Below are 13,218 nucleotides of genomic sequence, written 5' to 3' on the forward strand. Positions count from 1 at the left end.
TTTGAACTACAGACCTACATTGCTACCTTGAATAGCGACAAAAAGCTTTATGTTTCACTGTGGAGGGCATTTCAACCTGTGGCCGATTCTGTTGTATCTGCTGCCTCGACCTAACTCTGCCTTTAGGGATTTGAGGGATCCACCCTATGGGATCTCAACCTACTGGCACTGTCTGTTGCTCTCGAGCTAGTGTGCTTGATGTCTTAATGTGGTATGCGTGGAGTATGCATGTTGTGGTTTGAGTGTGCTATATAGGTTGGGGTGCTCTGTGGAGAGGATGGGAGGGAGAGTGAAGAGAGATGGGTTGGCAATTACACAAAAATATAGCAGTCTTAGTTAACTTCAGGAGGATGACTTCCTGCTACACTTTCTATGCCCCATTTTTGGAAGGTTTCCCCCTCCCTCATAAACTGTTACTGTATTTTTCTTATGTGGGCATTCTGTTATGTGGGCATTCTTTTGGCACTTTCTCTGTTGCTGTGAATTTGTTCACGATTCTTATATGTTCTTTTTCTGGACGTCATGTTGTTTCCTGACTAGTGTTTATTGTTTGTATTCGCTGCTTTCTCAAAAATTATTAAAAAAAAAAAAAAGAAGGAGTAGGCTTAGCCAAAAACCTGCACTGGTATGAAGAAGCGGGTTTGAAAGTACGGGGTGCTTGAGGCTTCTTCTTTAGTTTAATCAAAGTGTCCCAATGTGTCTCATGAGCAGATAGCATTTGAGTAGTCGTATCCATGGATGGTCCAAAAAGCTCATCCCTTGGACAGGGAGCATTGGCCAAGCAGTCCTGGTGATTTACATCAAGCTCAGAGAATCGAAGCAAGGCAAGACGCCTCATGGCCACAGACATAGCCGCAGCTCGTGATGTCAGTTCAAAAGTATCATTGGTAGTGCAAACCATATATTTCTGCAATTGAAAAGTCAAAGCAATGAGTTGTTGGAATCTCAGCTGCTTACGGGATGAAATATACTTTTGAAAAGACGCAAGTTGCTTGACCAAATATTTCAGCTAAATCGAGAAATGGAAATTATAATTACCAGCTCTGTTGGCCAAAATTGCGTTCTGGTAAAGACGCTTACCAAACTTGTCCATTGCACTACCTTCTCTGCCAGGAGGTACAGTTGCATAGACATTAGCTCCAGATGATTTCTTTAGAGTGGATTCAACCACTAAAGATTCATGAAGGAGCTTCAGTTTAGCAAAACCTGGAATAGGAACCACCCTATACAAAGAGTCCAGTTTTTTAGGAGCCACTGGAATGAAGAGAGGAGTCTCGAGGTTCTTGTAGAAAGTCTCTAGTAAAATGTCATGGAGCGGGAGCTTCAGCAGGTCTTTAGGAGGCTGGTCATAATCCAAAGTCTCCCAGAACTCCTTGCTATGCTTGGAATCCGCTTCTAGAGGGATGGAAAGATCCTCAGATATCTGACGAAGAAATTCAGAAAAAGAGGACCGCTCAGAAAAGCAGAAGGTCTTTGAGGCGATCGCTGAGGTGAACCTGAACCAGAAGAGTCCTCATCTGCAGTAGAGAGTTCCTGTTCCCAGTCTCCAAATAAATCCTAATCCTGTATGGCATGAGGACGGTGTTAAAGACTCGGTGTCAAAGCCTCAAGATGTTGGGTCTTATGAGAGTACTTTCTGAACTGCACCGGTGAAACCTCTCTCAATGTTTGTGTCGAGGACAACTGGTGCCATGGAGAGGGATTGATCGACTCCCATGTCGATGGTCTCCGCACCGGAGGAGCATCTGATTGAGGTATGGTCAGTGTCATTTGCTCAGACTGAATCTCCTGGAGAGCCGGTGTCGATGTGGCCATAAGTTGAGTCGGCATCAACATTTGAAAATGCTCACCCTCCTCCCAAAGCAAATTGTCATTCTTTTGCTTGAGGGTACCGCTTGCTTTTTCGCCGGTACCACTGGTGCAGCACTCCAGTCAGATGATGAGGAAGCCAATGTCGAGGCACCGAGATGGGGACCGGGCGCTTTCGGGACTTTTTCAAGGTCAGCATGACTCGACTCAATGCCATTTTCACTTGAATCCCAGATGGGGTAGGGGAAGGCTTAGCGGCTTACCCACTGGATATTGTGACACCAGAGATGTTTCTGCCAGTGTCGATGAATGCGGTGTCGCCATGGTCGACACTGTCGGTGTCGGTATCAATGTCGGCTCCCCGTCCATAGCGACGTCATCAGTACACAGAAAACCCCAGTGAGAAGGCTGCGAAGCAGTCTGTGAGTGCTGCTGGCCCAACACTCCTCTGCAGCAAGGTATTTATGGTCACGGTCGGTGGGGATTGGCTGGGAGGGAAGGTTGGGAGAGAAGGATGGAGGGCCAGTGGGGGTTCGGCTACGGGGTTGGGGAGAGCGCGGCTGCCTATGACTAGGGCTTATTTTCAGGGGTAGGGCTTATATTAAGATCTACCCCAAAAATCATTCTAGGGCTTATTTTCGGGGTAGGTCTTATTTTCGGGGAAACACAGTTTATCCCAGGTCAAGTAGGCAGGTATTCTCACATGTGGGTGACATCATTGACGGAGCCCAGATGCGGACGCCTCACAAGCAGACTTGCTTGAAGAAACTCGAAGTTTCGAGTCGCCCGCACCGCGCATGAACGAGTGTCTTCCCGCCCTGCGCAGGGCGCGTCTCCTCAGTTCTCAGTTTTCCGCGGAGCCGTAAAGTCCGTCTTTCACTTTCTGCGTTTAACTTCGGTACTTCATGCCTTCTCTGAACCACGGTTTGTTTTTTTTTCCTCTCGAATCGCTGTTCTTATTCTATTTCTTTTATTTTTAGTTTAAAAAAAAAATTTTTCCTCTTCTGTCCGTTTTTCGGGACAGGCCGCTAGGCCGCAGCCCGAGGGCTTCGATCTTGCAGCGGCTATTTTTCTTCTATGTCCCAGCCTGCTACGGGCTTCAAGAAGTATAGCAAATGCCAACGCGTGATCTCTCTTACGGACCCACACCGTCGCTGCCTTAAGTGTCTTGGGCCGAAACATCATCCTAGGTCGTGCCTGCCTTGCCAAACGCTTTAGCCTCGTGCTTTCAATTGTCGTTGTATTTTGGTGGACAAGCTCTTCGAGATGGAATCTTCTACTGATCCCTCGCTTTTGAAGGCGTCCTCGGCCTCGACTCCTATCGAGGTTCCTTCTACTCCTACTGCTTCCACCTCGAGTCTCATCAGACCTTCCTTGTTTGCAGCAGCTCTTTCTTAGACGACATCTACTGTATCTTCCCCTGTTTCCCCAGGTCAGATAGCTCAGCAGTCGGATCCACCGGTAGTGATTAAAGTGCTTAAGACTCCCAGGTCGAAGCACACTTATACTACCTCGAAGGAACCTCCAGCCAAAGCATTTGGTCCGGTTTCAGACGCGGATTCATCCTTATTTTCATCCTTATATTCATCCTTATATTCACTCTTATTTTCTTCATTCGGATCCTTTTTCCATTCTTTAAAGAATGTTTTTTTGGCTCTAATAGTCTCTTTCACTTCACCTTTTAACCACGCCGGCTCTCGTTTCCTCCTCTTCCCACCTTTGCTGATAAGTGGAATACATCTTGTCTGGGCTTCCACGATGATATTTTTAAATAAAATCCACACCTGGTTAAATATAGATTTATTTGTACCCATTCAATACCATTCAGGATTTAGTATATTTCAGTCTTAGCTCCCCTCAGCTGCCTCTTTTCCAAGCTGAAGAGCCCTAACCTCTTTAGTCTTTCCTTATATGAGAGAAGCTGTATTTCCTTTATTATCTTGGTCGCTCTTCTCTGAACCTTTTCTAATTCAGCTGTTTTGTTGGGGTTTTTTTTGACATATGATAACCATCATTGAACATAATACTCAAGGTAAGGTTGCACCATGGAGCAATGCATAGGCATTATAATATTCTTAGCCTTATATACTATCCCTTTCCATAATAATTCCTAACATGTTTTTTGCTTTTTTGGCCACCGCCACACATTGGGTGGAAGGTTTCAATGTATGGTCTATGATGACACCTAGATCTTCTTTTTCTTGGGCGCTGACCCCTAAGGTGGACCCTAGCATCTGGTAATTATGATTTGGATTATTCTTCCCAATGTGCACCACTTTGCCCAATTCAAATTATGCCTGGTTTGCCTGCAATTCAGTCTGGTTTAATGGGTAATTGCTCAAAGTAGAATTCAAATTACATTGAGAGTCATATGATGATTCTAGGTCAATAACCACCTGCAGAATTCCCACAGGGCAGTTCCCACCCACCAACTGCCACTTGGAAAATTACCATCTAGGTCAATTCCCCAGTAACCAGTGCCCAAACACCCCATGAAAGTCAATTCCACATCATGACATTTATATGGCCAAACCCATTCAATACAGTGTACATTTGAGGAAATAATATTACCCATTATCCCAGGACAAGCAGGCAGGTATTCTCACTAGTGGGTGATGTCATCAGACAGAGCCCCGGTACGGACGTCTCACAAGCACGTGTTGCTTGTAGAAACTTAAAGTTTCTAGATGCCCGCACCGCGCATGCGCCGGTGCCTTCCTACCCGGAGATCCGGGCGTGTCTCCTCAGTTCTTTCTTTTCCGCGGAGCTGAGAAGTTCAACTTCATCATGCGCTAGCTGAATTCAGTTAAATTTGCCTTCCTTGTCCGCGTTTTCGCTTTCTTTTAATTACAGTTAACAGTACTTTTCTTTTTCAGTAAAAAAAAAAAAAAAGAAGATTATTTCCTCCGGCGGGTCGAACGGGCCGGCCACGTGGCTCAGGCCCACTGGCTTCGACCTCGCGGCGGAGATTTTCCGGCCTATGTCCCGGCCAATCACCGGGTTTAAAAAGTGCAGCAAGTGCCAACGCGCGATTTCACTCACGGACCCTCACTGGCGCTGTTTGCAGTGTTTGGGCCCTGACCACATCCCGAAATCGTGCAGGCCTTGCTCTACCCTTACGGCACGCTCATTCAAGCGGCGTTGCCTATTGTGGGAATCGATGTTCAAGATGGACGCAGCTAAGGATCCCTCAGCCTCCACTTCATCTGATACCTCCCCGGTTCGGGCGAAACCAGCATCGACCCCTCCTGCATCGAGTGTGGTGAAACCAGCATCGCTCACCCCGACACCATCCACGAGCTCGACGTCGGTGCCTGCCCCGGTCTCCTCGGTTCAGGTACCTCTTCCTTCCACAGTGCCACCAATGGTCATCAAAGTGCTGAAAGCTACTAAGCAGAAGCACTCGGCCTCGAAGGAGCGCGATGTCCGTGCAGGAGGACCCCCTTTCGGTGCGGATCCCTCCTTATCGGCTTCGCTACGGTCCGTGCTGGAAGCTCAATTCGTTGAGCTCATGCAGACCATCGGACCCGGGCTCATCGCTGCCATACAGGGTGACCTCCCGGTACCGGTCCAAAGGGGCGGTCCGCCCCCTCCCCCTCCCCCACACCGTTCGACCTCGACAACCGACGAGGACGAACGGGGGAGGGCGGCGATGCCCACGCGGCAAGCCTCGCTTACCGATATGCCGCCATTAGAACCCATTACGCCTCCGCGCCAACATGGGACCAGACCTCCGATCGATACTCGAAGCCCTGGGCATAGTCAGGAAGAGTTCCTCCGTACTCCTTACCAGACTTGGGTAGCATCGCAAGAACCCGCATCGCAAACCCAGTTGCGATCCACCGCTTCCAGCCCTATCCACTTGGGGGCCTCGGGAGACCATGCGATGCACAGACGATCCCGATCCCCGTCCCGCCACCGAGACGGGCACCGATCGAGACACTCATCCTGGCACTCCTCACGCCATTCGGAGGTGTCACCGCAGAAAAAACTGCAACGTAGGGGATACTCCTCATCAGAGGTGTCCCCTCCGGGGGGCCCGGAGTACGAGGAGACATCGGTGCCCGATTCTCCTTGCCACTCCCCGATGTCCATGGACCTGGAGGCCTCCTCCTCCTCCAGCCCGTCCCACAGACCGACGCTGGCGGAACAATTGTCCTTCTCATCATTCCTCCGACAAATGGCGGATGATCTGGATGTGACCCTTGACACGGGCTCCCGATACTCCAAAGAGTATCTGGACACCATGCATTTACCTAACCCTCCAACGGAGTCGCTTCGGCTCCCCTTGCATAAATTACTGGACCAGACCTTCATGCAGTGCTTCGAAACACCGTATTCCATACCGGCGATCCCCAGCAAACTCGATGCTCGATACCGCATCGTGCACCATAAAGGGTTCGAGGGCCCTCAACTCTCCCACCAATCCCTACTGGTCGAGTCCTCCCTTAAACGCTCTCATCCCTCCCAGGTCTACGCCTCTGTACCGCCGGGCCGAGAGGGGAGAACGATGGACAAATTTGGTAGAAAATTCTACCAAAACTCCATGATGGCGTCACGGGTGCTAAACTACAATTTCTTTTTCTCTTCCTATCTGGAGTTCTTCTTGCCGGTACTCCGCAAGTTCACTTCGTTCATAGACAACCAAGCTCGATTCGAGTTCGAGGAAGTGGTAGCCTCCCTCTCCCAATTACGCCTCCAGCTGATGCAATCCTCCTTAGATGCATTCGAACTCTCGGCACGCGCCGCCGCAAGCGCGGTAGCTATGCGTCGCCTGGCATGGCTCCGTGCAATCGATATGGATCCCAACCTACAGGACAGACTCGCCAACGTACCATGTGCTGGAGCTGACCTGTTCGATGAGTCTATCGAAACTGTTACCAAGAAGCTGTCGGATCATGAAAAATCTTTTCAATCCATCCTGCGGCCCAAACCCAAACCTCAACAGTCTCGACCTTCCAGGCCACCCCTGATTTACCAGCGGCGTTACATGCCCAGACAAGCGCCTGCTGCGAGACAACCTGCGAAGAGACAACCTCCCCAGAAGTCTCAGCAAAAACCTCAGCCACCGGCTGCACCTAAGGCTCCCCAGCCCTTTTGACTCCCCTCCCGGGAGCATAACCGACACCGTTCTGCACTCAGCCTCTCCCATAGGGGGCCGCCAACATCTTTTTTACCATCGATGGGAGGCCATAACCACGGACCTATGGGTCCTTACCATCATAAGAGAAGGATACTCCCTTCAATTCCATCGGGTCCCCCCGGACCATCCTCCAAGAGAGTATCCTTCAAGCTCGACGCAGACCGCCCTTCTTATTCAGGAAGTCCAAACCTTACTTCAGCTTCGGGCTGTCGAGCCGGTCCCGTCAGACCAATTGAACCGAGGGTTTTACTCCCGGTACTTCCTCGTCCCGAAGAAAACGGGCGACCTGCGACCCATTTTAGACCTTCGGGCCCTCAACAAGTTCCTGGTCAAAGAGAAGTTTCGCATGTTGACTTTGGCTTCTCTATACCCCCTCCTCGAGCAGAACGACTGGTTATGCTCCCTGGATCTCAAGGAGGCCTACACTCACATCACCATTCACCCGGCCTCCCGAAAGTTCCTCAGATTTCGGGTGGGAAATCTGCACCTACAATATCGAGTGCTACCATTCGGCCTATCTTCGTCCCCCAGAGTCTTCACAAAGTGCCTGGTGGTAGTGGCCGCGGCACTCCGGGACAGGGGTCTACAGGTGTTCCCATATCTCGACGACTGGCTCATCAAGGCCCCGTCAGCCCCAGAGGTCACTTCGGCGGCCTTGGCTACAACCTACTTCCTCCAGAATTTGGGCTTCGAGATCAACTTCTCCAAGTCTCATCTACAACCCACCCAGTCCCTCCCCTTCATCGGAGCGGTCCTGGACACCACCCGACTCCGAGCATTCCTGCCTCTGCAACGCATGGAGTCTCTCCTTCATCTCTGCCAGTCGGTGTCTACTCGCCAAACCCTACCGGCGAGACAACTGATGGTGCTCCTGGGCCATATGGCCTCCACAGTACATGTGACACCCTTTGCCAGACTCCACCTCAGGATCCCCCAGTGGACCCTGGCATCACAGTGGAATCAGACGTCCGATCCACTATCCAAACACATCTTAGTCACACCTGCTCTTCGGCAGTCTCTACTTTGGTGGATGACCTCTTCGAATCTATCCAGAGGTTTGCTGATGCACTCTCCCCCCCATCAGAAAGTTCTCACAACCGATTCGTCGAATTATGCATGGGGGGCCCACCTGGAGGGTCTCCGCACCCAAGGATTCTGGACCAGTGCGGAAAGACTACACCAAATCAATCTACTGGAACTCAGAGCCATCTTCAATGCGCTCCAAGCTTTCCAACACCTACTTCACGACATGGTAATTCTCATTCGCACAGACAATCAGGCCGCCATGTATTATATCAACAAGCAAGGAGGCACGGGCTCGGCCCTCCTTTGCCAGGAAGCTCTACGAGTCTGGGACTGGGCGGTGCGCCACAACGCCCTACTCAGAGCAGTATACATCCAGGGGGAGAACAACGTCTTAGCAGACAAACTAAGCCGTCTGCTACAACCGCACGAATGGACTCTCCATTCCAGCCCCCTTCACCAAATCTTCACGCAATGGGGGACGCCTCAGATAGACCTCTTTGCGGCTCCCCACAACTCCAAACTGCCTCAGTTTTGCTCCAGGATCTACACTCCTCATCGCCTCGAGGCAGATGCGTTTCTACTGAACTGGGGGAAACGATTTCTTTATGCGTTCCCACCATTCCCGCTGATCCAGAAGACTCTGGTCAAGCTGAAACTCGAACGGGCCACCATGATTCTAATAGCTCCTCGGTGGCCCAGACAACCTTGGTTCTCCCTCCTACTTCAACTCAGCAGCAGGGAACCAGTACCACTTCCAGTGTTTCCTTCACTACTTACTCAACATCAAGGATCACTACTTCATCCCAACCTGCAGTCTCTCCACCTGACAGCTTGGTTCCTCTCAACGTAACCCCTCACCAATTCTCACAAGAAGTGAGGGAGGTCTTGGAAGCTTCCAGGAAGCCCGCCACTCGACAATGCTACTCCCAGAAATGGACCAGATTCTCCTCATGGTGTGTTTCTAAGTCAAAGGAACCTCAGCGAGCTTCCTTATCCTCCGTGCTGGACTATCTCCTACACCTATCTCAATCTGGGCTCAAGTCCACATCCATACGAGTCCACCTGAGCGCTATTGCGGCGTTCCACCAGCCCCTACAAGGGAAACCCCTCTTGGCCCATCCGGTGGTCGCCAGATTTATGAAAGGACTCTTCCATGTTAACCCTTCTCTCAAACCACCCCCAGTAGTTTGGGACCTCAATGTAGTCCTTTCCCATCTCATGAAGCCCCCGTTTGAACCACTCAACAGGGCCCCTCTTAAGTATCTCACCTGGAAAGCGCTTTTCCTCGTAGCCCTCACGTCCGCTCGCAGAGTCAGCGAACTCCAGGCATTGATGGCGGATCCACCATTCACAGTATTCCATCATGACAAGGTGGTCCTCCGCACTCACCCGAAATTCCTGCCTAAGGTGGTCTCCGAATTTCATCTCAACCAATCCATTGTACTTCCAGTATTCTTCCCTAAGCCCCATTCTCACCACGGAGAATCGGCCCTTCACACTCTAGACTGTAAACGTGCCTTGGCTTTCTACCTGGATCGCACCAAGCCACACAGAACCACTCCTCAACTTTTTGTCTCCTTCGATCCTAACAAGTTGGGAAGACCCGTATCAAAGCGCACCATCTCTAATTGGATGGCGGCTTGTATCTCTTTCTGCTATGCCCAGGCTGGATTATCACTTCCTTGTAAGGTCACAGCCCATAAGGTCAGAGCAATGGCAGCCTCAGTAGCATTCCTCAGATCAACACCAATCGAGGAAATTTGTAAGGCTGCCACCTGGTCCTCGGTTCACACATTCACCTCACATTATTGTCTGGATACCCTCTCCAGACGGGATGGACAGTTTGGCCAAACAGTATTGAAAAATTTATTCTCTTAAGTCGCCAACTCCCCCTCCATCCCACTGAGGTTAGCTTGGAGGTCACCCACTAGTGAGAATACCTGCCTGCTTGTCCTGGGATAAAGCAATGTTACTTACCGTAACAGTTGTTATCCAGGGACAGCAGGCAGCTATTCTCACGTCCCACCCACCTCCCCTGGGTTGGCTTCTCAGGCTAGCTACCTGAACTGAGGAGACACGCCCGGATCTCCGGGTAGGAAGGCACCGGCGCATGCGCGGTGCGGGCATCTAGAAACTTTAAGTTTCTACAAGCAACACGTGCTTGTGAGACGTCCGTACCGGGGCTCTGTCTGATGACATCACCCACTAGTGAGAATAGCTGCCTGCTGTCCCTGGATAACAACTGTTACGGTAAGTAACATTGCTTTAAACCAGACTGAGAAAAATTGCAGGCAGAGCAGGCATCCAAATAGCAGATGAAATTTAAAATAGGAATTCTGCATGTGGTTATTGATCTAGAACCATCATATGACTCTCAATGCAATTTTAATTCTACTTTGAGCCATTATGAACTGAACTAGTTGACCTAGAAAGTTATTCTTTTGGTTGTGGTTATTAACACAAGCAGAGTTGGTGAGCTTTAGGGCCTTATAATGATCCACCCCATATGATTTTTTTTCCATAATGGTATGTGTTAACGGTAAATAACTCTTTCTCCACACTAATGAATTAATTTTCAAATTTAGCTGTTCAATTCTAGTTATGCAAAAGCTTGCTTTAAAGCAGGGGTGCCCACACTTTTTGGGCTTGCGAGCTACTTTTTAAATGACCAAGTCACAATGATCTACCAACAATAAAATTAAAAAAAAACAGAAAGCACACTGTACGCATAGAAAATGTTAATCATCATTCCTATTCCAGGGTTTTCAAAGAGGTCAAAGCAGATGACTCTATGCACTATCACTTCAGTAACAACCATACAAAAATAGACAAATATACTCCCTCCCTTTTTACTAAACCACGTTAGCAGTTTTTAGTGCAGGGAGCTGCGCTGAATGCCCAGCGCTGCTCTCGACACTCCTAGGCTCCCTGCGCTAAAAACCTCTATTGCGGTTTAGTAAAAGGGGACCTTAGTGTAAAATATAGACAGCAGATATCAGACACATTTTGATCACAAAATTTAAAATAAAATCATTTTCCCTACCTTGTCTGGTGATTTCATGAGTCTCTGGTTGCACTTTCTTCTTCTGACTGTGCATACAATCTTTCTTCCCTTCTTTTAGCCTGTATGCTTCTTCTCCTCCAGACCTCATTTCTTCCCCCAACTTTTCCTTCCTCTTCCCTGCCCTTTCTTTCTCTCTGCCTCCCTTTCATTTTTTTCTGTTTCTCTTCTTTCCTTCTGTCTCCCTGCCTGCCCTTTTTCTTTCTTTCTCCCTGCCCTCCCCCAAGCCACTGCCACTGCCATTGCCATCGGGGACCAGGACCCAAACGCCACCAATAACAGGCCCCAAGCTCTCCCTGCTTCGGCCAACCAGCATTCCTCTCCCTGACGTCAATTCTGCCATCGGGAAGAGGAAGGCTGATCAGCCCAAGATCGCGATCGACCTATTAGGGGAAATGCTGCCGGGTCCTGCCTTCGCGGAAACAGAAAGTAGGCAGGACCCGGCAGGAAGAAGAACAAATGCTTGTCTCCCGCATTAGCCCGTAGCGAACGCTTGCTTCAGGGCTCTCAACATGTGCGCGCCGGCTTCCCTTCTCCCCTCCCCCTCCCGGACATAACTTCCTGTTTCGGAGGGAAGAGAAGAGAAGCCGGCACGCACATGTTGAGAGCCCTGAAGCAAGCGTTCGCTACGGGCTAATGCGGGAGACAAGCATTTGTTCTTCTTCCTGCCGGGTCCTGCCTACTTTCTGTTTCCGCGAAGGCAGGACCCGGTTTTTTGTTCAGCAGCGGCAGATGACAGCTGGGCGGATCGCCCAGCTAAAAGGCCCTAGGGAGAAAGAAAACTGGAGAGGAAGGCTGATCGGCCCGTAGATCAGGACGGCAACACGAGTCTATCATAGAGCCCGGGATAGGCTCCGCGATCGACTCGCGTTGCCTTCCTGAGCTACTGGTCGATCGCGATCGACGCGTTGGGCACCCCTGCTTTAAAGCTATTCAGCTATATTATTGTCTACTAGAATTAGGAATATTTTTAACTGTAAACCTAACAAGTATGGCTGAAATTTTTGTTCTGTGATCATCAGATAAATCATTTGCACTATTTGTTCCTTCAATATTTCCTATTCATCTTTTTTTGCAGCAGACAGAAGGGGCGCAGACGGATGGACAATCATCACAGACACAGAGTAATGAGAACAGTGAGAGTAAATCCACCCCAAAACGTCTACATGTGTCTAATATACCCTTTCGTTTTCGGGATCCAGACCTTCGACAGATGTTTGGGGTAAATCACAAATCATTTTCTTTTCTTGAAGTGTTTGAAAAATAAATGCATGTATCTTGTATATACACTTCTGCCTCCGTATTTGCGGTTTCAGCAGTTGCGGTTTTGATTATTCACGGTTTTTAGCTTGCATACCCCTAAATTACATCAGCTTGCATAGAGAAATCACTGATTCCCAGCACTTTCTTGACCGTGTTTTGCCTCTCCTTCAGGAACAGGCCAGGTCTCCCACCATGTTATTTACGGTTTCACCATATTCATGATGGTTTTTAATAGAAAACAACGAATAACATATGAAAAAGTTATTTGTGGTTTTTCTTTATTTGCAGTTCTGTTAATCCCCTATCACAGCGAATAAGGAGGGAAAAGTGTATCTGTTTTCAAAATATGTAATTGGACCATTTGCCCAAGAGATGAATGGTTATCCAATTTATCAATTTAGCCTTTGAGGAAAAATTGTAATTTATTGGCCCTTGTCCAGTTCCACTTTGCACCATAATCAAGGATCTGAATTCTGACTCATGCCATACCTAAGACATCCTTAAACATTAACGGGTGCTAGAGTAGATGTCTGTCTGGGGAGTTTTTTCTGTGTCTCTCTCTCCTTGGACACTGTCTATCTGTCTGTCATTCTTTCTGTCTGTGTCTCTCCCTGGCCCCCTATCTGTCTTTCTTTCTGTCTCTGTCTCCCTGGCCTCCTGCCTGCCTGCCTGTATTTCTCTGTTGTGCTATGCCTGCCTGTCTCTCCGTGGCCCCCTTCCTATGTCCATAGTGCCCCATCCTTATTACCTCCTTCCTATGTCCTTAGTGCCCCCAATGTCGCATTCCATGTCCTTAGTGCCCTCAGTGCCTCCTTCCTATGTCCTTAGTGCCCCTGTGCTGTGTCTTTAATGCCCCATTGCCTCCGTCCTGTGTCCTTAGTGCCCCCAGTGCCTCCTTCTCATGTCCTTAGTGCCC

The 13,218-nt window shown here is 49.3% G+C and overlaps 1 protein-coding gene across 13 annotated transcripts in view; it reads left to right on the forward strand.

The window, feature by feature from the left end:
- RBFOX2 (RNA binding fox-1 homolog 2) overlaps positions 1–13,218 on the forward strand; it is an 839,083-nt gene that overhangs the window by 431,680 nt on the left and 394,185 nt on the right. For all 13 annotated transcript variants that reach the window (XR_004538493.1, XM_033935143.1, XM_033935145.1 and 10 more), the window contains one exon: positions 12,118–12,261. Coding sequence is in view for 12 of the 13 variants with exons in the window: in XM_033935143.1 (XP_033791034.1) it covers positions 12,118–12,261 (144 nt within the window). In the remaining variant the exon portion in view is untranslated. The remainder of the gene's footprint in view (positions 1–12,117; positions 12,262–13,218) is intronic.

This window comes from Geotrypetes seraphini, chromosome 2, assembly GCF_902459505.1.
Source record: "Geotrypetes seraphini chromosome 2, aGeoSer1.1, whole genome shotgun sequence".
NCBI lineage: Eukaryota > Metazoa > Chordata > Amphibia > Gymnophiona > Dermophiidae > Geotrypetes > Geotrypetes seraphini.